This window comes from Callorhinus ursinus, unplaced genomic scaffold (genome assembly GCF_003265705.2).
Source record: "Callorhinus ursinus isolate GAN/ISIS: 27379988/994484 unplaced genomic scaffold, GSC_fseal_2.0 scaffold11, whole genome shotgun sequence".
NCBI classification, from domain to species: domain Eukaryota; kingdom Metazoa; phylum Chordata; class Mammalia; order Carnivora; family Otariidae; genus Callorhinus; species Callorhinus ursinus.
In genome coordinates this window covers 45,638,358-45,665,421 of record NW_027397073.1, presented here as the reverse complement: position 1 = coordinate 45,665,421, position 27,064 = coordinate 45,638,358, and the positions used below count along the sequence as shown (strand labels likewise).

At 38.9% G+C, this 27,064-nt stretch overlaps 1 protein-coding gene across 4 annotated transcripts in view; it reads right to left on the bottom strand.

Moving 5' to 3' along the window:
• Nucleotides 1–27,064, bottom strand: part of ZNF521 (zinc finger protein 521) — a 272,409-nt gene that overhangs the window by 243,163 nt on the left and 2,182 nt on the right. For 3 of the 4 annotated variants that reach the window (XM_025886837.2, XM_073898389.1, XM_073898390.1), the window contains exon 3: nucleotides 322–501. In XM_025886837.2, the coding sequence (XP_025742622.1) occupies nucleotides 322–501 (180 nt within the window). Of the gene's footprint in view, nucleotides 1–321; nucleotides 502–592; nucleotides 654–27,064 lie in introns of those variants that run through there. The other variant, XM_073898391.1, reaches the window with a different exon arrangement.

Here is a 27,064-nt window from a genome sequence, read left to right as displayed (position 1 = left end):
AAAGAAAGAAAGAAAGAAAGAAAGAAAGAAAGAAAGAAAGAAAGAAAGAAAGAAAAAGAGAAAGAGAGAGAGAGAAAGAAAGAAAGACCCACTAGCTATTAAAATCTAGGTACAGTTCATAATCTAAGGACCGTGATGCTGAGTTTGCCACCAACGGTCATCTTAGAATCCTTCCGAAAGCACTTCTAGACTCACCTATGTGTTCAAGTGCGGGAGTAAAACAATTGGGAAGCAAGAGAAAAAAAAAAAAAAAACAGTATGAAATGAAAAAATGAGAAAGAGAACAGTACGCCAAGACAAGACGTGGTAAGTATTGTTTACCTGTCAACTGACATTGACTAATCTTGTGTTCGGTGATGTCGCTCAGTGACTCGAACACCTGGAGGCAGCTGTCACAGCTGTGCACGGCCTCGTCTTCCAGCTCCTCTCCCTCCTCCGGTCTTTTCTTACAGCCTAGTGCCTCTCCATCTTCAGTCTTGTCTTCAAGTTTACAGCTGGGGTCTGAAAGAAAATCAAGACTGTAAGTGTGGGGTTTAAAGACAGGTTCTCTTCAAGTAACGTTTAGTCTTCTTGCTACCAAAAACAGAAGCACCATTTTCCTCGAAGCAGCCGAAGGAAGGCTCCGTGGCAGATTCTATTCCAGAGGAACCAAAAGCGAGTCTTGCCCAAGATGTGTCACTTCAGGATGGCTGACGCTTTTCCTTTCCGCCAACACGTAGGCCTTTTTTCTTATCGCTTCCTTCAAATAATTCATCTGTCCACCCTTAAGGTGAACTTTGACATTTTTCATAGCCTTTTAGGGGGTTTTGCTTAAAACGTAGAGAAATCACTTTTAAAATTGAAGTCTCCGATGTAAAGGAAAAAAAACCACTGTGCATAAGAATGAATTCCCTTTCTGCTAAATATACTGTTTCACAGGAAATTACCCGAATTAGCCAAAAGTCTACAATAAGCTAAGCTAATTACCATAGGCACGAAATTGACCTTTACTTACAAACTGGTCAAAACACACAGTTACCCCATTATTTGTTAGACAGCGATAGCCAAATAAGCTCTACCACGCAGCAAAACATTCTTACAAACACGGATTCAAGTGTAAATATATTGGCACGTCTCTTGTTTTCAAACAAGTAATCATCAAAAAAAGCAATATATACAAAGAGCAATTATAAATTATAATCAAGTCAACGACTTAAATTGGCATTACCAATGTCAAAAAGCTAAGGTGGCGGGAAAACTAAAAATAGTTCTATTCTACCCCTAAGAATGATACATAAATAGCAAGGGGGAATGAGAGAGTAAAACACACATAACATTTTTACTTAGAGCTCTATACATACTTTAGATACTTTTTGATTCTATGTGCGGTCTTTTGACTCATTTTAGAGAAGTGCCCCCAAACATCCTGGTGCCATCCCTCCTCTTTACAGGAAAGCAAAAGTGGGGAAGGAAGAGAAAGAGAGAATATGCCTCTTTAGGGGAAATTGGGTAATATAATCTGTGACATAATTTATGGGACATTAATTTCTAATGGCAAAATGTCCTCCAAAGTCAGAAATAAATTATGTCTCAAAATATAGTCAATAAAATGGTTATAAAAGAGTTGTATCAAGATACCTAAGAAATATGTAATGCATTATCTGTAGTCAATTTTTTTTAATATGGGAAGATAAAAATTTGAAATGTTAAAATCAGGAATTCACAGAACCAAAATTAGCCCAGATTTCGTAGAAAAATCTGTAAGTGCCACCACACCACCATCCTGTCTGGAAATGCTCTCTGCTGCCCGGCGTGTAACACGCTTCTACAAACCCTCCTTCTTACAAGTCACTATGGTCCCTTTTTTGCTGGCAGTTGTTCTAAAGCCTTTCTTCCTTCGCATCTGCAATAAACTTAACTCTGTTACCACCCTTCAGATGATTCACGTGTGCCAAAATCAACTTACATTTCAACATATATAATAATCTCTTGGGCTCATGAACAAAGCAGAGTTCTCATCTCAAAGACCAAGTATTTTGTTTGTTTGTTTGTTTGTTTTTAAAGAATACAGTGTTTAAGTGAATTGGTAATTTGGGTTGATTTGCCATCTGGAAAATTATTATCCCAATGCACTACACAGCGCCCATTTCAATAGACTGGGGTTTTGACTGCTCATTCCTGGGGGAGTAATCACAGGATCTTTTTTGTGTGTCTTGTACTTTGCCCAGCACAGCACTGTGTCCAGGTGAGTGCTTAGTAAATATTATTTAGTGATGATAAAAAGGGAGAGGAGGGGGTAGAAAAAATGTGCATAAAAAGTCCTTTAACTGGTATTTTTTCTATAAAGAGGAACAGATCAGGTACCACCAAATTAAAAAGTACCTACATGCCTACATTTCCCAAAATTGACGCGATGATCCATCACATTTGACTTTGCTGGTTTCAGATATTTCACATACCACAACAAACAGGTGGTGGTTCAAAGATCTCCAACTAACTAAAACTAAGTGGTAAAATACTGCCAAATTAGAGAGAAAGTCTGGAAAATAAATAACTGTTCCAATTATGGCAAACTGGCCCTCACACCACTAAGTACTTGTTGGAAGGCAGTACACACACACTGAATATTCTCTGTTGTTTAGCATGAGATTCCAGTTTCTCATAAAACTGATAGCACTCAGGGAAATGTGGGTGCTAGGTCTGAATTTTAATACGATTATTTAAATGCTATGCATCAAGTTTGCAGGCCTGTTTGTTTTTAAATAAGAAGACACTCTGAATACTTTAAGTAGTACGCAGAAAAAAATGATAAAAACTCGCCTTCTGTATTATTCAAGAATATGGACACTTTACGTGAATCCAGTATCAAAAATATCAAACAAATAGGAATGCATTCATGATGCTTGAGCTCTTAAAAGCTAAAGAATGACTCCGGTCCCTGTTTCTGACACTGCGGCTAGTTATTAAAATAAGGGTCAGTTTAAGACTAATAAAAAATGTTTTTGCTTCCACTTCTGCATTTACAGATAGAACCCTTTAGGGACTGAAGTCAGTCAAGCTTATTCACTTCTGCTGCAACTTTAGGATGCATGCTCCAGCCAACTGGCGAATTTGTTTTTAGGTCACCACTTAAGAGGGACCCTCTGGGGGGGTGGGTGCCATTATAGTCTATGATGCCTTGGCGTAATGAGTGCTAGAATCTCAGTCTCTCTCTCTGTGAGTAGATTTTTTTCCCAACCTCCACTTTCATGAAGAATTATTTCTCGCCCATTCAAAATATGTTTATTTGTGTTAGGGGGCTCGGCTCCTAAAGTCAGTTGATGTAAGGAAGACTCTGGAAAGCTCACATTGTCGACCATTTCTTTCCCACAGGTGGCTACACTTCAGTAATTGCACATGGCCTCAGTTATGTAGTTTTTATAAAGTCCTTTGAGATCCAATCATAAAAAATAATTGTATTACTCCGTGAGCCATTCAAATCTCTAACTTCAACCTAAGGGGTTATAAATACAAGGTCCACGCCTGCAAGGACAGCCCTGCTCCCAACACCACTTCAAGAAGGACAACTGTTCCTTCAACTCAATTGTGCTCCAAACTCCCCCGGAGGGCAGTATTTTTAAATATCCACAGCTCCCCTGCACTAGAACCGCAAACCTCATCCCAGCTGCAGACACCACTCTCTGTCCTTTGACCTAAAGGACGCCACTCAGACATGTGACGTCCATCACTACTGAGCTCACCTGCACCACCTACTTTCCAGCTCATCCCTTCAAAAGGTTGCTATGAAGCCCTGCATTTATAGCGTTCTAACTTGGATAAAAGACTTAATTTTGGAACAAAGACACAATTATTATTACAAAAAATAAATGGCAGCTCTGTTTCCAATTTTGTTAACTTTACTTATAAATGGAAATTTAAAAGAAGTATGTTTTTCCCCTTATTATGTTCTCTGGCAGGTGGTGCTTTCCTTCTCATCCTCCCCTTCATAGGGTTGTTATTGCTATAACTTGGTTTAATAAAATTTCAACTTCGGGGAAAATGAAAAATTGCACTGGCTTAAAAGTGTTGGAGGCAATAAACCCATGGACTTCAATTAATTTCAAGTGTGGGATCAGTTTAAGGCCAACCAGCAGAAATTCTATTCTGTCCATGTAAAAATGAGGTTTCACCACATTTACTTTTTATAACCTATATAAAAGTCAAGTCAAAGTAATGAATATCTAAAAGCTATCTCAGTGGACTGGCAAAGACTATCTGTATTCTTGAAACTCATCTTACATATTTCTCTCTGTGCAACAAGGATCCCATGCCTGATCAAAGCTAAAATGTCAAACCACTGAGAAAACAGCCCAATTTCCAACCCATTTCACTGCCTAGAAATGGACCTCCTTCCAAGCCACTTTTGCATGGAAAAGCACTGGCAAAAAAAAGAAAAACTAAGAGATCATGTGGTTATAATTATTACCAGGCAAGGAATATTTCTGCAGCTCAGTGGTAAAGTAAAACTCTGTCGCTCCCTGCTCCCACTAGTGTCCATCGCAAAACAACTGCCTCATTAAATCTCTGCAGTAAGATTAATATGCCGTAGCTGCACTACATTTATAACTTGGTACTCTATAAAAAGCACATTTAATGGTAAGAGCCAGAGCCTAGATACAAAGTATTACTATAAAAACTTCTGGCAGCCAGTACACAGTGCAGGCCCTCTGTCCTTCTTGCAGGAGATATAAATGAGGTTTTCCTGGTTAATTCCAAGCACGAAGCTCTACCTTACAAACCCGAGTCAGTTTTATGAGAGTGGCAGAAACACAAGATTCTGAAGATGATGTAAATATGAATGTAAGAAGATTACTTAACAACTAAGATTGGCAAGAGATGAATGAACCCAAAATACTCCACTTACACACACATGCAAACTTAAAACATGACCATTTCCTAACAGTCTGTTTTCAGGTCATAGCCAGCTTTTCACCAAATTAAACAACCATGGCATCAATTACTCAATCTTAAATCAACCCATACAGTGCCAGTAAATTCAAGAAATCGCCAACTAAAAAGTGCATACTGTCTTAAAAGAACCAAAAGACAAAAACAGACACTTCTTGACTTCATTGTGATGACCGTGACCTCCGGGATCTTAATTACCTAAGACTATAAAAAAGTAAATGTTCGAGAAAAAAGTGGGCCCAACACTATGCTACTAGTGGACTAGTAAAAATACGATGTTTTTGTTACTTGAGAAAGCTGCCTCAGTTTTCTTCCAAGGATTTTGTCTAAAACTAAAAAGAACATTATAACTCAGTGTCTTCTTCTCAGAAATTCTATGATGAATAAGTAAATAAATACTTTATACAAATGCAACTCACACTCAAATCCCCCAAATCACTACAAATGATGAACCCCAGGTTGACAGCCGTCTTGTGTCAAATAATCATTAATTGTCTAATGTTTCTAAAGTTCACATCTGTATGTACAGTTGGCTCTAGGGTTTACTGGCATGGTTGGAAGTCCCTGCCTAAAAAGAAAAATCAAATGTTATCTGTTTAAGGCAAATCATGTCCAAAATCATTCCTCTCATACAAGGGGGTTCAAACTGCATTCACTGATGTATCTTGATACTTTTTAAGAACAGAGGAAAAGTTACCTTCAGGCTATAAAGAGTTAAACAGGGAGCAGAAAGCCTTCCTATTTTTCAAAAACCAAAGGGCGGGATCATTATTTTGTGCTTTCTGGGCTCTAGCTATGCATTCTAACTTGAAATCCCATAAGATGAAAACAGATTTAGGGAAAATAAATCGCACACTGTTATAAAATGGAAAGCAAGCTCTAATGAAGGAATGCAGCATTACCAGACTGTGCAGCCGTCTGGCCCACACCCGCCTGCTGGTCTGCTGCCTCATTTTTTTCTACTGTCAAGAAAAGGTAAACAAACAAAACAAAACAAAAACAAAAGCAACCAGTGTGGTGGCCAAGGATGCACATCCAAAACCCAGTCCTCAGCTTGGAAGGACAGCACGGGCCATCGCCTTCACCTGGCAGTCACCAACAGGTCTGGAGGGCTCGGGCGGTCAAGGATAAAAATGTGCTTTTTACTTTTTCTGCCATGTTTATTTGCAATGACTGTATTCTCTGAAAGTTATTAAATTGTTTTACATAAAAAGAAAAAAAAAACCCTTTTCAAGTGCTTGTTTTTTCCTTTGTCTATAAAATCTTCCCAGACAGAATGATCTCTCTGTTAAACAAAATCACGCTGTTGAATTTAGAATTTCCGCGGTGTTGCTTAGTTGTTCTACAGGTCTATCGCGGTCCTTGAAGACCAAAGAGAAATATCACAGATGTACTATAATCAAGGGGAACATGCCAAACATGAATTTATTACCACTCTTCTATCTACAATGGAATTCCTTGCAGGAAGATGCTAAGTGGGGGGAAATTCACCTTGGGAGAGGTCAAAAACAACAACAACAACAACAACAACAACAACAACAACACACAGAGAACCACACACACACTCTTTGGAACCAAATAAAAAGTTTCTCCTCTTCCGATCAGAATCATATCCCAATTTCTTTCTTCCACTTAGTCCCCCTTTATCCTTAACATAAAATTTAGAAGAGAGCAATTTGAGCACTCCAACTTTCATAGAGTATTTATCAATGCACTTCTGCCTTGAAGTCATTTAATTTTCAAATTGAATTACAATAGCTGCCTTGTCACACTTGCAGCAAACAAATGTTTACTAAGCACCCATGCTCAGTTAGGGCATTTGGCTAAGGCCCTGGAGATGTAAAGCCTAGGACCTTGTCCCAAGGAGCCTGCAAGCTGTGGAAGAGCTTCCCAACTGGCAGGTCAAAAGTGGGTCCAGTCAGGTGTTGGAGGATACTTTCATTCAGCCCTGGAAGCAGCCATGTACAGCTTGGGATAATGGGAAACTGTGATCCTACTGCCTTCCCATTTACCCAAGTGCGTCATTCGAACTTAGCATTTTTCGGCATCTGTCATGATGTGAGAGGGCTGGCAAGCACAAGTGCGGAGGGGCGGGCAGTGAGTAAATCAATGAGTGCAGAAGGCAGGGTCAGTACTCAGACAGAGAAGCCCACAGACCAGGGGCATTTAAATCACATAGGGCAGAGCAGGGAATTTTTACCTAAAGAAGAGCAGCTTGGGCTACGTTTTAAAGCATGGGTAGCCCTGAGGACAAGTAGAAAATGACTCTCCAAACAGAGGAAACATATGTAAAGGCACACAGAGGCATAAAACCACATGATGCCTTCCAGGAAGTGCAGGTTTTTCTGTGCTATTCAAATGAGGGGTGCTGCATAGAGTGGGGGAAAAGGGGAGCCCTGGTGGAGAGGAGGCTGGGAAAGCAGCTAGACTACGAAGGAGCTACTGTGACCTAAATGTTCACATGCTAACCTCAGCACCAGGGGAAGTCACCCAAGGATTGAAGGAGAGGGACTGATCTCCGTTTCCGTTTTAGAAAGATGCCCCATTGGAAATGGAGAGGGTAGGTTGTTAGGGTACCAGACCTGGAAGCAGGGAAACCAGTCTGGAGGCTATGACACGAGGCAGGAAAGGAGGGAATAAAGTGCAAACAGTCAGTGGCAGAAAATAAGGCACAGGAACCACTACTTTGCCCTGTGTTTAGGCATGAGAAGGTGGGGAGCTGGCTGATGACTGCCGGGTACAGGCTGCGGTACAGCCATTCCTAGAGATGTGCTTGCTGTCTTGGTTCTAAAACAGGTGTATTAATCAAGGTTAATGGCTTACTTTTTCTCACTGTGTTTACACCCAGAGTTTGCCTTTTATCCATAATCCCACCAAAGCCGAAACTGGAGAGGGACCGGCCAGAAATACCACAATCATACCAGCTAACTTTTTAATCCAGTGCAAGAGATTTGCAAGGGCCCCCATGACACCTCTGGGGACTTAGACCTTTGGTGAGATTCCTTCTACTTTAGCCTTATTTAGAACATACACAAAGCCAAGGGAAAACAAATCCAAAATCTGACTAAAAATAAAAACGGCTATTGATTCTAACATCTCTTTCTTCAGAAATACTGCAAAACGTTTCTTCAGACAACTACAATCACAATTGAAACATACTTGAACCTAGGAGTTAGACATCTGGATGTTTGGGAAAGGGTCTAGTTATTTCCTCTTTAAATGTAACAAATAAGCTACAGCTAGGGAAGCCCAGCCAAGAAGCATTCACTCCACCCCAGCCAAAGAAAATCTGGGGCAAAAAGCTTTCATATTCCGGACATAATACTTTCTGATACTTCTACCAACTGTTCTTATTACGTCAGCTTTGTTAGATAACACCAATCCAATTTAACAGTATGTCTGAATTCCACACTTAAAGTTAACTGTCTCAACAATTTACTGAAACACTAGTTTAGGGAGAAAGTGTTTTGTTTTGAACAAGAAACTCTCACTTGCTACAATGTAGCAGTGCTCATCTTTACATTTTGAGAAGAAAAACTCCACTCTCATTCACAAAAATCAATCCAATATTATCATTCAATTCTTTTAATTAGCTTTCTTTTCTTTTTTTTTTAATTTGGGAAGTTCCTCTTCTAAATTTTAAATGCTGTATTTGAAAGACCAGGACAACTGAATTTGTCTCAAGGTTGTGAATTAAACACAAAATTTGGGACCTTTAATATCCTGTTAAATGTACTCATATCACCCAGGACTATGAAAACTTTTGGCTTGTTTTTCTTTTTTCCCTTTAGCAGCATCTATTGGTTCTCAAACAAATTGGGCATCCAATTTTAATTATAATAAAGTAGAAAATGCTTGGAAACAAATTTCTTTAAGATTTTTTTTTAAATTTTCTTTCTTAGTTGGCACACAGTGGAAGGCCCCCTTTCTAAGAAGTGATCCCATTCAGGAAGATAAGAAGGTGGTTTCTAAACCACTGCTTTGGTACCATGATGGCTCAGCAAAAGAGGAAAAAGGAGAGAGAAAAATCCTACCAAATAGGTACATGTTTGTATAATGAAAGATCAGAGCAAAAAGTGGGGCTATGACTTATGACTTATGAGCTATTACAAAATACAAGAAAATTTATGTATAATTGGAAAAAAAGAAATTCACTCTGTTCTCCTCTAGTTGGGCTAATAAATTTCAAAATACATGCAACCCTAAATGTCTAAGTTTCCTTCAGCCTGATAAACAAAGGAAGAAAAGCCACACAACCAAAAATAAACTATAAAAATAGATCATTAGTGATTTAGTACCATTTCTGCAACACTTCCCTTAATGAATATGAAACAAAGGAAATATAACAGCATCATTTTTAACTTTTTAACTGCACTTTTCATTTCCTAGAACACAATTCCTTAAGTTTCTATATGTGTTTAATTAATGTTTTTCTTTAGTTTTAACTCAATCTCTCCAAAAACCAGATTTTAAAAATGCACTTTTTTCCTACAGAATGACAACCCTGCCAAATGTGCATTCAATCTGCATGTATCTGCAGACAAGTAATAAAGACACCAATGCCATTAGCATAATCAATACACAATTTACAGAGCTACCCAGATAGAACTGAAAGTGAACGTGTATGCCATTATCTTAGTAACTATAAATTAATAGTCATTTGTGGAAATATGTTCCCACTTATATTGTTTCAATCCTGACCTGTCAAGATAATGTGAGCATATGTTAAATATTTTTATAGTATTTATGTTATATATAAAAATATATTAAATGATGATATCAGATAATCTCCAAATATGCATAAAGCACAATCAACTAAATCAATCACACATCAGGGAGAATGGCTGATAAATAGGCACCCATATTTAATCATTTTGCTTTTTCACCATGTGATTTAATAAGGAGATATACATATATGTGTGTGTGCATATATATGTGTATATATGTCACAAACATAATTTTCAGTAAATACACGTGGGGAAGGAGCATGCATGTTCTCAGATGGTGAGCTAGAAGGGCCAGATCTCATCCTATTTTCTGAAAAGAATAACAAGGGATCCAATGTAATCAATCCTACTACTGTTGCTTTCCAATCCTTTTAAAACTTCCTTTTCAGGGCGCCTGGGTGGCTCAGTCATTAAGCGTCTGCCTTCGGTTCAGGTCATGATCCCAGGATCGTGGGATCGAGTCCCACATCGGGCTCCCTGCTCAGCGGGAAGCCTGCTTCTCCCTCTCCCACTCCCCCTGCTTGTGTTCCTGCTCTCGCTGTGTCTCTCTGTCAAATAAATAAAATCTTTAAAAAAAAATAAAATAAAAAATAAATAAAAATAAAACTTCCTTTTCAGCCAACACTACCAAAAAAAAAAAAAAAAAGAAAGAAAGAAAGAAAGAAAGAAAGAAAGAAAGAAAGAAAGAAAAAGAAAGAAAGAAGGAAAGAAAGAAAAAAGTAAGTGCCATCTCTGAAATGCCATATATAAGAAATCTGAATTGAAGTCATTTTTTTGGGAATGGTGATGTGTCATGCCCAAGTCCTTCCACAGATGACACCAATGTCCCGCCAGTCCTTGGGGTAACCCATCCCCAACAGCTGTGTCCATTTCTTCATAGCACAAAGAAAATTTGTATGAAAAAAGTAGCATATTTCAAAGAAAACAGACATTGCTTCAGGATGGTAGCATGCCAGTTGGAAATAGGAATTTGCTTCGCCACACAGTGTATTCAAAACAGCTAATGTGACATTATCAGGAGGCTAGTCAACCCAAAGTAAGACCCATTGCTATAATTTTGCAGGCACAACCATCACTCATTTTTCCCTATAACTCAGACTGGTGGGTTCCACCCTAGCAAATCTCCTGACCTTTGAGCGAAAGTATCCAGAGGACGACCTTTGAAAGTCTACTCAGCTTCTGTGAGGAGGTCTTTCTGCTGAGATTTTACCAGCACCTGGATCTCTCACACCAGCACCCCAGCACCACCTCCTCTACAATACCTCCCAGATCAGTTTTCTGAGGCATGCAATGCTTTTATCAGAAGCCAAAGCCTTTAATCACACAATTAGGGATTTGTCAGGTTTCCACTGCTTTTAATTCTCTTTCAGGTATAAATGACTAATACATTTTTTTCTTCTTGTAGAAGTAACTTCCTCTGGGGAGGTGTAATAGGGGAGGGAACTGAGATCTCAATGCTTAAAGGAAAAGGGAACAGCACAGGAGAAATGTGGGGGCCAGAGGATTAATTATTTCTACCTCTTGATTTGGTTTAAGATTGGTTCTGGCTTTTCCTATTTGAAAATTATGAGATTAAAGACTGCCCATTTTCAAGTCCAGAAGTCTACATTTTTTTTCTACTTCAGCCATGCTGATTGGATGAGCCTCGCTTTTCTCAGCTATAAAATGTGAATAATAATAATACCTGACATAAGATGCACTTCAGATAAAATGAAATAGATACACAGCATTTTTGGAAACATTTTGGAGACAATAATAATAACTGACATAAGATGTATTTCAGATAAAATGAAATAGATACACAGCATTTTTTGAAACATTAAAGTTCCCAAATGCAGAGTATTTATGGCGATAAATAGTGAACTCACATCCATTACCGGCCTTCTATTGCAGAGAATGTTTCCTAAAAGTTTAATATAAAAATTCGCACAATTTCTCTCAGGCTGTCTCCAGAAGGGGAAATATTTTCGCAGGACACAAAGAGTCCAGCCAGCCACAGAACTATGTCACCCCTCAGCACTTTGCAGAAGAGGGAAACAGAAAGAGAGAATAAAATGTGCATGCATCCTCAGCGGCCCCGTGAATTTCATCCATAATAAAAGGCTGCAACTAGTTAGTAACTTGCTAAGAGCCAGACACATGTTAGGTATTTTACATTTGTTACCTGATACAACAATCCTGTGAAGTAGATTCTCACCATTTTATTAGTAAGAAAAGTGAGGTTTACAAAGGTTCGACAACATGCAGGATCCAAAAGCAGGCCCGTCGGACACTGGGTCCCTCAGGTCAACTCACTGGGACATGTTGTTTGTACCCCCAGGACCAAAAGCCTGAGACCTTAACAGCTAAAACTAGAGCAATGAAGGTGATCTCCCAGAGCAGTGAGCCCCAGATTTGGGCTTCTGTAAAGAATCTGAGAGAGGCAGGGAAAGTCACTTTTCCTTCCACCGTCTGGAATGTGTATACCTGGGAAAGGCAATTCCTAAAACTAGAAATCAAGAGACTGTGATTCTCCTCCCTTTGTGTCACAATGTCCTACTGTGACTTGGAATGGGACACTAAAGTTCTCGGGTCTGGGTCTCGGAGGCAAAGGGAGAAATGGGTGCTCTATGTCTTGACCCCTCAGAACATTCTACACCTAGCTCTTCCCTGAGACTCTCAGCCCAAACTACCACCCTAGCCCAAAACACCCTTCCTGACATGTCTTCTAGAATATCTATTTTTTTTTCACCTGTGTATTTTTTATTTATTATTATTATTTTCTTAATTTCAGCTAGGCTTCATGACCAATGTGGAGTTCTTTTTTTTTTTAATTTTTTTATTGTTATGTTAATCACCATATATTACATCATTAGTTTTTGATGCAGTGTTCCATGATTCATTGTTTGTTCATAACACCCAGTGCTCCATGCAGAACGTGCCCTCCTCAATACCCATCACCAGGCTAACCCATCCCCCCACCCCTAGAATATCTATTTTAAATGATCTCGAAGTCAAATTTCTTTTGTCATCCACTATCCATTTAAGGATATTCCACTTATTAAAAGCAGCCTCATACAATCCTCTTGACTGTCTCCACTCTGATTTTCATTACTGTTTCTTTCACTTCATTTAGCATTAAGGTTGAAGGGAAAAAGTGTAAATGGCTGTTTGAAAGTCATCTGATTGGATATATTAAGGTTTTAGGTTTGGTCTGAATAGAAAGACAACTTTATGACAGTTATAATTTCATGACAATAAAAAGAGATGGTAGTGCCCACACAGAGCATCAGCAGACAGATGAGTGTGCAGGTCAACCAGCGGCTGATGGCTGGGTTTCTCAAGCCCGAAGGGACTCCCGGAGCCCAGCAATCTTTCAGTGGGGACTGGAGGATTTCATGAACTAAACAAAATAGAACCGGTGACCAAATGAGCAAGGGGAGGTCACGGAAATAAAAATAAAGCAAATTGAACTGTTAGGATTTACTGCAGAAGAGAAAGGAGAAGAAGTTAAGAGGAAAGAAATTTCAATCTGCCCCAAAATAAGGGGCATATTTAATTTCACATAAAATTAAAGCAGTGGTTAGCCATAGCCAGACGCGGACTCGTAGTTAACAGCAGATGCATTCCTGTGCTCTCCTTCCATCTTCACACTCTGTACTTGCAAGTGCTTCTAGACAACACTGAATTCCACTCAGAAGCCTCGAAGAAAACACTTCTAGATAAATGTACTGATGAGTATGGTGATGTAGAAAATTATCCCCTTGTTCAGCTAATTCCTTTGTAAACCCAAGCCCAGATTTACCTTTTTAATTTAAGGATTATTAATAAATCTACTATGATTAAACCTTCATAATGATATGTGAATTATTTGTCTCTAGCTCCTCTCCCAAGAACAATTAGCCTACCTTTGCAAATTAGCATTGGCCCTCTTGCAAAGAACCTCAAAGACACAGACCTGACTTACCAAAAAGATGGCAGAGGCTCTAAAATTAATTAGCTCCACTTTATGTTTCCATTATCTTTTAATTGGAATTTCTACAGGAATTTTTCTTTCAGAACACTGTCTACATTGGCAAAGCAAAATGAAGCTTGGAACCAGGCACTAATTTGACCAGTGTGTAGGGGCTAGCCATGACACACTGAACCTAGCAAAGATGTCTGCAAGGAACCCACCCAAGACAGGCCTCTGAAAAGGCTGTGTGTACACAGATAGCTGGAAATCCCTACTCCTGAACCACACCAAAAAAGAATTTTCTAGAATAGAAAAGGGTTGTATACCGTGGGAGGAAGAGCTTCCTCACAAGATAGAAAACCTTCAAGAGTAAAAGTAAAAACCATTGACTAGGTACTTCTTATTTGCCAGATACTATTCTAAGAGCTTACATGAATTAACTCTTAATTCTCATAAAAACTCTATAAATTAGGTACTATTATTACCCTCACTTACAGATAGAGAAACTGTAGTCCAAAGTGACATAATCACTTGCCCAAGGTCAACCAGATTAGAATTTCAACCCAGGGTGTCTGGCTTAACAGCCATGCTCTTAATCACCATATATACTGACCCACTAACTAAATGTTTGCTGAGCACCTACTATATTTCTAGAAATGTGGTTACGTACTGGGGACACAGGGCTGGGAGGGGACTAGACAAGACCCTGCAGCCAGTTTCATGGGAAAGACAAAACTAAAAACTAAAAAGAATGATCAGAAAGAAAAAAAAAACTTTCTATGTCAGACACAAAATCTGTTACTTACAAGGGAACGTACTGACAAAACTGAAAATAAACAATTTTAAACTTCTGTATGACAAAAGAAAAAAAATTACCACCCACAAAGTCAAAGTGGGGAAATATCTGCAACACGTAAGTCAGACAAAGGACTAATTTTCTTATTAATATGGGCTGCTTTCAAACCAAATGATAAAAGAGCCAAGGAAATACAAAGACAATTCACAGAAAAATAAATACAAATGATGTATAAACATAGGAAAGGATGATCATGATTATAGAAATGCTAATTAAAATGTCAATGAAATACCAGTTTGCTTGTTTCACAAGTCACATTAGTAAAGATAAAGTATTTAAACACAGATCCTCTCCAACCCTGCTGCTAACAACAGTGTGCACTGGAAATACCTCTGTGGAGGGCACACTGGCAAGATCTATCAAGATGTGACATGCACGTTCCCTATACCCCGCAATCCCATTTTGGGGAATTTATCCCATGTATATAATCATACATGTCAGCAAGTATGTGTAGATGCTTATAGAAGCAACATCTGTAAATAGTAAATCAAGCAAACAAATAAGTAAATAAATAGAAACAAGCTGATGGCCATCAGTAGGGGAAGGGTGGAATGATGGAACACCATGCCATGGATAGTACAGAGTTGTTAGAATAAAAGAAAAGTCCTCATGGTTGGTATGGAGGGGCTTCTAGGAAGTATATTTAGGGAGGCAAGCATAGAGAGCTCTCACTTTTGTTGGGGAAAGAAAGATATCCAAGATACCCACATAAATATATTGCCATCTAACCATGGTCCAGTTTACTGTCTGAGTACATTACCACTAGAATCCTCAATCTCTCGAAACAACTGTGGAGCATATTTAAAAGAACAGTTGGAAGAGGCAACCCATTATTATCAGCCTGTCCAGGGTGTCAATGCATCTCACTCAGACTTGGCTTGGAGAATTATGTGGATGGTGGCTCGGGCTTCAAACATCTGCTCACAGACTGTTTTGGGGGGACTTTGTGAATAATATTATGAACTGAAACAACAGAAAATGTCTAAAATATGTGAGTTGAAAAGTTTGGGTAGGTAGATTACTTTTTTATGAAATTTCATTTTCTCTGTGGAAGTTTTCAATTACATAATGTACTATGGAGAATATACAAACACAGAATCAGGTTGTTGATGTATTGTCATATTCTAGTGTTTACTGAGCTCCTTGATGTGGAAATTGCGCTAAGAATTTGCAAAGATCATAAGCAGAAACAGAGTACACAGTTTGAATACATTTTCCTAAGTATCTACGAGGCAAAATGGAGGAGAGTTGTTAAATTGTCTTATGATACCAAAATGAGTGCTTTTATCCAGTATTTAGACTACATTATAAAAATGAAAAGAAATCCAGATGTTTGCAAGAATAAGTAGATCTAATGATGAAAAACTCAATGGATGTAATTAGGGTAGTTTACTTAAGAGTGGAAAAACCAGGCCAATGTACAAAGGATGGCCTGAACTTACACACAAGTTAGCCAAGTGCAAATAATATAAAAGAGATGCCACTTGTATGAATTGAAAGCATACTATTGCTGCAAAACTAAGTACAGATTGGAGTTAAACAACATCACGAGGAAAACAAATAATCATCTCAGTAAGTCTTCATAGACTGTGAGCTTCATGAAACCCACAAGCAACTGGGTCTGACTTGTTCCTTACCGTATCCTTAGCACCTGACATATAATTGATGCTCAACTAGAAATTCCTATAGAATGCATGACCATGTTCAATAGTTTTCATTCAAAAACATATTAAACTTGGGGCACCTGGGTGGCTCAGTTGGTTAGGTGTCTGACTTTGGCTCAGGTCATGATCTCAGGGTCCTGGGATCCAGCCTCCTGATCCATGCTCAGCAGAGAATCTACTTGTCCCTCTCCTTCTCCCTCTGCCCCACCTCCTGCTCATGTGCCCTCTCTCTCTCTCTCAAATAAATAAATAAAATCTTTAAAAAAAAAACATATTAAACTTCAGATTTGGTTGGAAAGTGCTTCCTCTATGATGCTGCCCTGACCTCACTAATATCTGTGAAATGTGCTCATAACACCCAGTACTTTCCTTTCACATGACGGTAAGTTATTAGTATCTATTCAATTGTCCATCTAATGTGCTTCCACTGCTTGGTTGTAATTCCTTCATCCCCAACTCTGAGCACTCCTAGACTGGTAAAAGTTGAATGTGCAGTAAATATCTGTTGATAAAACAAATGACTAAATTACTACATTTGTTTGTGTACTTGTACATTTGTTTGTTTACCATCTAGCTTTAGGTTATGGGGATTCAAGAAAAGAAACACAGAGCCTTGGGGCGCCTGGGTGGCTCAGTAGGTTAAGCATCTGCCTTAGGCTCAGGTCATGATCCCAGTGTCCTGGGATCAAGTCTGGATCCTGGGATCGAGTCCCACATTGGGCTCCCTGCTCAGTGGGGAGCCTGCTTCTCCCTCTCCGTGGCCCCACCTCGTGCTCTCTCTCTTACTTTCTGTCTGTCTCTCAAATAAATAAAATCTTAAAAAAAGAAACACAGAGCCTTGCTCTCAGAGGGCTTCTCAACAAACCAGAAAACCAACTTAGTGCTATGATTTCTATGGTATGTGACATAGAGAGGGAATAATAAAGAGAAGAGTCATTTTAACTTGGGTGGGTCAGGAAGATGAGGGATGAGTCTTAAGAAATGAAAATAATATTCAAGTCTTTATAATTGTATAAAACTGACTTGTGAATTCACAGTAATCCTACAGGAGATTCAACATGAAGCCGTGAAAATCATTAAAGGTTTGGGCCATGCTGCTATATGAAAATGGCACCAGCATCTGGGCAAATGGATGAACATGAATTGAAGATGACTAGCCAACATAAGTCAAACTAAATTAAAATGCTGTCCTTCAAGCAACACACTTTGACCTTGGCTCAAACATCTGTACTGCTAAAGGTTCATACCCATCCCACTGCAAACAACCAGGCAAACAGAGTTGGTCACACACCCATGCATACATACGCATGATTTCTAGTCCAAAGTGGCTGCGTCTGTTAGAGTTGCTCCCAGTGAGTCATGACAATCCCCTACTGAGCTGAATTGGTCACTGGCCCTAGGCTCTCATCTAGCAACTACCAATTGCTGTATGAAAATTCCAAAACTTGGATGGAGTCAGATTCCTTATAAAAGCCCCAAGGATGTTTCTGTGTGTGATACATGTGTTCTTCTATATTAGCTCCCTAAACAGGGAGTCTGGACAAGAAATTGTAGTGGAAAGTAAGACCACCTAACCTCTCGTTTGGTTTTGTTCCATCACCTGCAACTCAATCAAGTTCACAACTTAAAAAGCATGCCTGCCCCATTAATATGAATTATTGATCAACTTGCAAGAATTACAATTACAATTACAATGAGAATCTACAATGTTAGAGATAGAAGGGAATCAGAAGTCATCAACACACTCCTTTGGCAAGAAACAAAGTGATTTTGGTTCCTTGGAAGTTACCGAGCACCAAGTATAAGTCAGGCACCTGGCTGAGCACTCTCCTGGCTGAGGGACACAGAGGCAAAGACAGAGCTAGGGAGCCATCCCAGGGGCCCGCCAGCCCATCACACTCAGACTGGGTTTTAAATATGCAAATCAGCAAGGATAAAAAACAGTTACATTTAACAGGAGCTATAAAATGGTGTTATTATCTTGTAACGGTTTTATTTTGAAGATTAAAAATTTGGTATAATGATGCAATACTTATGTAAATGACCTATATGATTTTGGAGGAGGCAAAAGGGATTTCATGTTGATCATCTTTTTCTTCGGTCAGTTACACTCCACCATCACCATTCATTCAGCACTCACATCTTTGAACATGAAGACCATCAAGACACCCAATATCATTATCTCTAAATTGTCTTATGCTTAAGATCTATGATTCTGTAAAAGTTTATTTCAAAGCATTCACCCGTCTCCCAGGGGAGAAATAGTCAAACCTGTGCTATGGACTTTTCAATACCAACTTGTTTCATTCCTTAGTGTTCTATTCCTGAATATTTAATGGAATGAGTTCCTCGTGACTTGTTTCACCTCAATTTTATATGGCAGGGATTCCTAACTGAAGTTTGGTGTTGCTGGCTTTTTTAATATCAGCATCATACATACTCTCTAAGAGTCTTCAATTATCTTAAAAGATGACATATATCTTTGATTTTTTTTTAAAGATGAACTTTAATATCATACAGTTAACTTTCAAAAATGTTATCCAGATCTTTTAGGAGGAGTAAAAGATATTTCTAAGTCAATGACCTAAATCCAAAAGAGATGGGAATATTCTATATATTGTGTTAAGTGGTTTCAGTTCAAGTGAGCATATTTACATTTTAATTATAAAAGGAAACATTGCTCACTATTCTTAAAAATTATAGCTCACCAACTTTTCGTGCCAAAAATGTTTTGAAACCCATTTTATCTAACTTTTTTAACTGACTTAACTTGTTGAGAAAGGGAGTGTATCATATATATGAATCTCTTTCTCCTCACTTGCTTTGCTTCCTTCCTAAATTAAAATTAAAAAGTAATGGAAGATATTTAAAATTCATCCAGTTTTCTAGACCATAAGCTTCCTAAGAGCAAGGCTTATGTCTGCTTGGTTCACAACCTAATTCTCAGAACTTAGCACAAGGCCAGGAACAAAATAAGCACTGGGGTGGGGTGGGGGAGGGGAGGACGCTTGTTAAGTGATGAAATGAGCCCCCTCATTTTACAGAGAGGAAATCCAAATCCTAGAGAACAGAGGTTAAGTGGCTTGCCAAAAAAGTGCAGCCAGCACATCAGGACTCACCCCCTTGCCCTTTCTACTCTGCAACCATCTCCCTACTAGTACTAATATCCAAGTCATGATACTTATGACCATAACTAATTGTTTCTGTTTTTATTCTCTACTCTTTCCAGGAATTAATATGCACTCTCTTGAGCCCACAATTTGTTTGTTTTTTTAACCCTTGCCTCTGCAAACAGTCCATCTAACTTTTCATACTGCACACTGACAGCCCCAACCACCCTACATAATACGCAGAGCAACTTCAGACTCCATACATTAGCCAATGAACAAAACATTCCAATGAACTCATGATAGCCCAACCTCCCAGCCAATAGCTCTGCGTTGGCTTCATTGCCACTTAGTGGAGTGTTCTTTGTGAATACTTAATTGCCTTTTTTTAAATGTATAAAAATAAGAAAAGACCAAAGTGTGATACTAGTGCGGGGAAACATGTCTAATAAACTCAAAACAACTGAGACAAGCTAAATCATTAGGAATGCTAAAAGTAATTACTATTTAGTCTTATTCATGCACTTACAAGACCTAATCTGGTTTTACTGTGAAGAAAAATAATAATATTATAATATTAAAGGATACGTATGAAATGCTAGAAGTTGTTTCTAGAAGTCAATATAATTGAGTTTAAAAACACCACAAACGTATATTAGATTCCTGGTCACAGCGCCCCCTGTAGTACAGTGATTTATCATTCACCTTACCGACTCCTCACTTGCCCAGTCTTCACAAACATAGTCTGTAGGAATACATGGGACTATATGTACTCAAGAATGAGAGCCATGGATCTCCTTCGTTCCCATCAGGTAAATGAGTTTCCATCTTGAGATACCTCTCACAGTACACTGATTGGATAGGAAACTTTGGAAAAAGGCCAATTGTGAGACAGAAAGGAGAAGATGGTAATAAAAATAGTGAAGTAATGACACTCAATGGTAAAGTGATTTTAATTTCTAAAAGGAAATTATATTCCTTACAATGATACCAATGTCTATTAGGCAAAATCCAATTCAATCCAATTTTTTCCTTAAACACTGATTAACTCATATGGATTTGCCGAGCAAAATGTTATGTCAAATAGAACATTAGAGTATATTTGTGTGTGTGCATACCACTTCCGTGTCTATCTCCTACTGACTTGTGATAACTGAGGCACTGAAATCTTCTGTTTTAAAATATATAACAAAATATTTTTTGTAACCAAAATACCAAAATGAGATTCTGACGAACTGCACTATTATGAAAATAAATATTCTGAATGTCAGTCACTTGACCATATTCAGCTTGAGAGCTATGCTCACAAATGAATAGTATATGCTTTCCAAAACAAATCATCTGCATTTGAAAACAAGACTTAAAATGCTCAATACATTCTCAAACATACATACATGCAAATGACAGATTTACATACAGAGTTTTCCTTTCAGGATTTTAAAAATCATTTGCTATGCTATGAAATGAAAATATATGATGTCCAACAATAATAATTTTAGGTGCATATGCATTTATCTTTTTTTGTCAATCTCCTAAGAAGTGGGAGTTTCTAGACAGTCATATTTGAATCCAGATTTTTTTTTTATGACCGAATTATAAACCTCTACAATCAGACATCTAGAGTAGAAATGCCAACTGTAGTGTGTGCTGCCATAATAATGATACCCCCAAGATCAGCCCAGTGCTTGTAGCTGTGGCAGGGTCCCCAGGCAGCTGGATAACTGCTGCTTGATCATTATCCCTGCTAAAACTGAAGCTACTGAAGTTTTTAAAGAATTCGTATCTTACTGAATTTCTTTCATCTCTAATAATTACTAAACTGGCATAATTACTTATACTAGAGGTGGAATGTGATGCATGCTAAAAGCCCAAGCTGCCTAAAATTAAAGTTTAAGAAAAAAAAGCCACAATTCTACTTAGTTTTCAAAGATTTATCTTGTGTCAGGCTTTTATGCCAAGAGTTGCATAATTATTTAAACCATTTAAAAGCTTTCCTTACACTATCTGATTAATACTATAACAGAGCTATTTAAATTTACTAATGTTAACTTTAATGTTTAAGTTTTAATTGCATTATAATAACATTGTTGCAGAACGTGTTTTAAATCAGACAAGTACACTTTCACTACAACAAAAAAAAAAGGTATGCAGTCCCAGCTAGGGTACCTCATAATCCCCAAACAAAAAACAGGAACATATTTCATATTTAATTGAAATGGGATTAGAAAGTTGCACACATCCCCTCCACAGAACTAACTTTAACCTTTGACAGCACAACAGGAGTCAATGGAGAAAAAAAATTAAATACATCTGGGAAAATACTTAGCCAGAGATTTGATTTGGAATATCAGCCTTCATATCAAAATTTCATTCAATTCAAAAGCACTCTTTAACATATTACCTAATGACAACATTTACATTTTTAACAATCCATAAGGCTACTAAAATATGATGCAAGTGTTCCAAGTCTTAAAACTACTTTCTCCTTTAAAAATAACTAAAAACTCAACATGGTATCTATTAAACCTAGCCATAAAGAATGTATTCTATGGCAACCAAATTAATGACAATAAAACCAGCAATGTGAATTCTGTCAGATGAATTAATAAAGCAGTAATAGGAAAAACAGAACTTTCATAAAATTCTTAATTGATCTTGGTAGAATTGCTCTTTTCTACTATCAAAACCTCTTTCTCCTCATTGCATGGTTTTACATCAAAATGAAAACTCAAGCAAGTATACTTAATATTACATTTCAACTTATGTCAACAAGTATTTCATGAGAATTCACCAGACTAGTCAATTCTCACAGAATTTCTTTAAAAATAAAAGGAGGGGAGCAAAAATGTTCCTATATGATGAAAACAAATCTCCTACAAATATGCTAGAAGACTCGCAATGACCCAAAAAAGCAAGTAAAAAGGAGTACAATTACTGGGAGCAAAAAGCCGAAACATTCTGCCATCACTATTAGATGTCACTGTTGTCAATAACGACAATGGATTTTAAGGGATATAGGAATACCCTGGCAAAACAAAAAAGAAAACATTATTAACAGCTTGCTTTATACAAAGCTGCTAATCTCAAATCCCTTTGTAATTTCATTTTTACATGTATGCTTTTATGTTCAACATCCTATTTTTTGCCCTTTTTTGGCTGGGTAAATAAAAGCCAACAATCCACTCATGCATCAAACAGATGTTTTTGTTTTTAAGGCCAAGTGGAATCTTATGAATTTTTGTGCCCTCCCTTTAAGAAGATGCTGCCAGAGCTGCTAAAATCGTGAAATCCAGCGTTTTGGAAAAGACTCACTGGACCATCAGTTCTGGAACTTTGACTAGCACTCGTGGGATTCTTGCCAACTGTAATTGCTGTTTTTGTTTATGTCGGATTGTCTACTGATTGGACTGTAATCAATTTAATGACTTCAACATCTAGTCAGTATAATTTAGAAGTGGTAGAGGGAAGAAACAGTCACCGCTTGATAGATGAACAGAAGAACAAGTACAACTGTCTGAAGGGGGTATGGATATCAAACACTGAGCTTCTGCGGTGTTTCCACTAATCAGGCTTTTCTAGCATCCAAATTCAAAAGTAAAAGCATACATTGCTGTGTGTTGCACCATTAATAGAGCGTTCTGCCCTCACGATCATGAAAAAGAACATATAGATAAAGATAATATAGATATCTTCTTAATTTTTTAAAACTCACCTTCGTTATTTAAAAAGGTAGTCATGTTTAGCTTATCTAAAAAGAATTTTGAGGGAAAAGCCACATAGTAAGTTTTAATTAAAAGCAAACTATGATACTGTCTTAATGCAACTGTCTTTTCACATAAAATTCAGGGCTTTTTTTTTCTTTCTATGGCATCACTTCCAAAACCCAAACTGAATCTCTAATGGTAAGGTTTGTTTTGTTTTGTTTTGTTTTGTTTTAAGAACTACAACACATGGAGTATAAGAGAACCACACTTTTTTTAATATACATATTTCACCTGTCTACCTATAAGAAAATATATTTTGTCTTTGAAGAACAGGGGGAAATGTGTTTAAGTAAGGATGAGAGAGTTTAACATTTCTATTCAGTTTAGGGGCTAGTACAAGCTCCCTGAGATGGTTTTTTTAACACCTACAATTTTGAGAGGCTTTCCAGTAGAAAATACAGCCTAATAGATAGGTTTTCTGACTTTCAAAAGGTTATGGACTTAAAATCCACTGCCTTTTCATTCAAACTCTATAGTTTACATTTCTTCTTTAAATTGAGGGCTACATTTTTGCCACTTCATTATATTTCTAATAAATTACTTCTTTTAAAAAAAAGCATTATAAGTACAAAAGAAGGTAAATGGGAAAAAGGAAAAAGGTCAATCATTAAGTGTGATAACTTCAAAATGTGCCAAGTTACAAAGGGTTAGCTACTGTGACAGCCAAGTTAAACAAGGTAATTTGGGGGCTCTCTTTCTCCCTGGTTCCCACCATTTCTCTCTCGAGGCCCCTGGTACAGGTTTATGAACACCTGAGGGTCCAGATATCCTAATTGTATCTTGTGTTTAACTTGGCCATTTAAATGTCTAAGTGCTCGCCTCTCTCCTTCCAGCTTTATAACTTGGCTCTTGCTGAATATATCACACCTTCACGTAGTGGACCACTTTTTCCTTCTTATAGTGCTTTTTAGAGTAAATTTCAAAAAAAGGAAAGAAAGAAAGACCCTGTTTTTATCAGGTAAAATGGCCAAAAAACTTCCATCAGAGAAGCACCACAAGAAATAGACTAAAGAGCCAGCAAGAAAAACAGAAATAGGTCACAACTGACCAATTTGATGCAACTGATTTGCTGCCTCGAAAAACATGCTGCCAGCAGATCTCTGTTCAGTCAGGTGATCTACTCAAATACCAGGTCTACTCTCACGAATGGAGGTAAATTTCCAAATAACACAAATGGGATAGAATGGGTGACTCGTTCAATTGTCTGACCATCCCTGCCTCTGAAGACTGGCTGTAACTCTCTTTCATTAAGCAGAAAGGGTTATTCTGAAGATTTCGTAGCGTAAGGACGGAGGAGTAAGTTTCACGACTCAGTGGGCTGACGGACTTTTGATGCTAGAGCTTGGAGAGGTAGAGGGGTAAAAGAGTTTCATGTTTCAAAATATAGTTCACAGTTTTCAAAAATGGAGAAATGAATCTTTTTGGTGTTTAGCAGTTTCAATGCACTTTAGAGGAGGTAAGGAGACCAAGCAGGGCATGCCCCACTGCATCCAAAAATCTGGCACCTACTCTCAGGGAGGTGGATTATTAGGACGATTACATTAAAGTTTGCTACAAACAGAAAACCTTGCCTAATTTTTAAGTAAATCTAATTCCTGATTCAAAATACTAAATTTATGAGAATACACAAAATAAATTCAACTATTAGTAGAATTTCCCGGTAGACCTTATTTTTAAGCATTGGATTGAAAACAAAAACTCCAAACTTAATTGTCATATTGTTTTTTAATGTTTTTACCTGCCTTATGTAAACTATCCCCCTGAGATATAAGTTGCAAATTATGGTATCAAAAGTGACAGCCATATCAGAAATATCTTTTAAATCTTGTTTGTTAAAGAAATAGTATGGATGTAGGAGACAAGTTGGAAATTGAAGGCAGAACTTCATGTTTTATTTAGAAGGGCACATTGCATTTTCATGGTTTCCAATGCCTCCCCAAGTTGGTATAAAGTAATCTGTGAGATTCTGAAACACTGTCACTCATCTAATAGGATGAGAATTTTTATTTTAGTGAGCACACTACTAATCAGTTCTTCATAGAAGAAACTCAAATCAAGTCTGCCTTTCTATGCCTGCTGGTAGCAAAGCGTTGCTTCTTGCTTATTATTATGGGGATGCCAGAATGTCTGTCATAATAACACCTCCCTGGTTTCTCTATGATCCGAGTGTGACCTTCCAAACAATATAATGTACAGAATCCACACACTCAGAAGACTCCTAAAACCCATTTAAAAAAAAAAAAAAAGAAAAAAAGGAGACCCTTCCAGGAAGACACGGGGAAATGAAAACAGTGAAAAAAAGGCAAGATATTTAACAAGAGCCACCTAGAATGCCACTCTACTTCTCCAAAACCGCTACTAATATCATAGTTACTCATCTGACATGGCTCATCTAAATATGTATTTTTCCAGGTAAATGCATACCCTGAAGAAAAACAAACCAGCTCTTTGGTAAGGACTGTACTATTTTTATTCCTGTCTTCAGCTTCTCACCCCCAAAGCTCAGCCAGCCCACCTGAGGCCATTCGCTGTGCTGGGAGTCATCCAAGCAGCTGATAGAGGAGAACACCACTGTGTGCCGTGCCCACACAGAAAATGGAAGCTAAATCTTTGTTTTTAATGTAAATATTTTATTTAGAGCTTGGCAGTAGAAACAGATGCTGTGTCTTCGTGGAGAAGATATTTGAGTATTTTTGCAATATGACAATATAACAAAAGAATAAAATTCCCTCTTTATTCATTTCCAATTGCCTCTTCTTTTTCTTTTGTGCTTATTAACTTACGAACTACACAGGTCTTGGTCTCAGGTATTTTGCAAATCCACTTATCCAAGATTGCCCTGCGAATACCATCAACTGAAGGCTTCACTTACTGCCCAGAAAATCCTACGTGCATGAGAATGAATCCTCTTTAGGAAACACGGGGAACGCATGCACCCACGATCATCAGAACTTCATCTATGAATTAATTCCAAAGGCAGGTGAACTGAATGCCCAGAGGCTGCGGAGAAGCAAAACCACCCATTGTGCAAACTTCAATAAACTTTTTAAAAATAAAAAGCCTCACAAATTACTGAGGGTTCAGGAGCCTTTCTGCAACCCTTTAAACCGGACTGACACGGAGCGCTGTCCTATCAAACTCGGAAAGTTCTTCTTGCCAAGTGACTAGGAAGAGGTTTGTCCTGGTACTTCGCTCAGCGTGACTTTTAAGGAAGTAGTCTCACGGCAAGTTCCCCGGACGCGAGCGCGGTCCACGGTTACCCTGACACCCGCGCACGCCCGTGGCGTTTATTTTTTCACTATCGGCTGCTGGAATCTTTCAGGCCGTTGGTCTAGGTTTTCCCAGAAAATGTGTGGCCCACGTGAATGTAAATCACCACAAAAACTGTGTCAAGACACATGTCAGAGATTCAGCTCGCTTTCAAACTAAAACTTCTGTGCTTCGGGGGGAAAAAAAAAGAGAGCGTTCCAATCTGCGAGGCCCTCCCTCCCCCACCCCGTCTCTTCCCAGGAGAAGAAAGGGCTTTGTGTGTGCGGTGAGGGCTCCGTTAATCGAGTTCATAAATACACATCGGCCAGGGACCGGGAAGGCGTGGGGCGCCCGGCTCTCCCTCCCCCTCCCCCAGGCCGGCGGCCGCCTCGGGAGACCAAGTGGCAGTACCAGGGGCAACTGGGCGCCGGGGCCCGGGCCGCCGAGGAGGAAGAGGATGCTGCGCCGCCGGGGACCAGAGGGCGGGGCCGGGCCGCGCGGACCTCGGCGGGACCCTTCGGGCCCGGGCGGGCGCACAAGCCGCCCTTTGTCCTCCGCCTCCGGGGACGCAAGGGCCTCCGCCGCCTCCAGCTGTCGCCCCCCACGCCCTCGTCCCGATTCCTTGCCGGGCCTGCCCGCACCTCCTCCGGTCCTCGCGCTCCGCCGCTCGCCCTCCCCGCTGTCGGCCTCGGAGCGCCGGACCTCCCGGCTCCCCGCGGCCTCCAGACCCGGGTTTCCCCGAGGGGGAGGCTCGGAAGGTGGAGAAAGAGGTGGGGGCCGAGGAGGAGGAGGAGGAGGAGGAGGAGGAGGAGGAGGAGGAGGAGGAGGAGGAGGAGG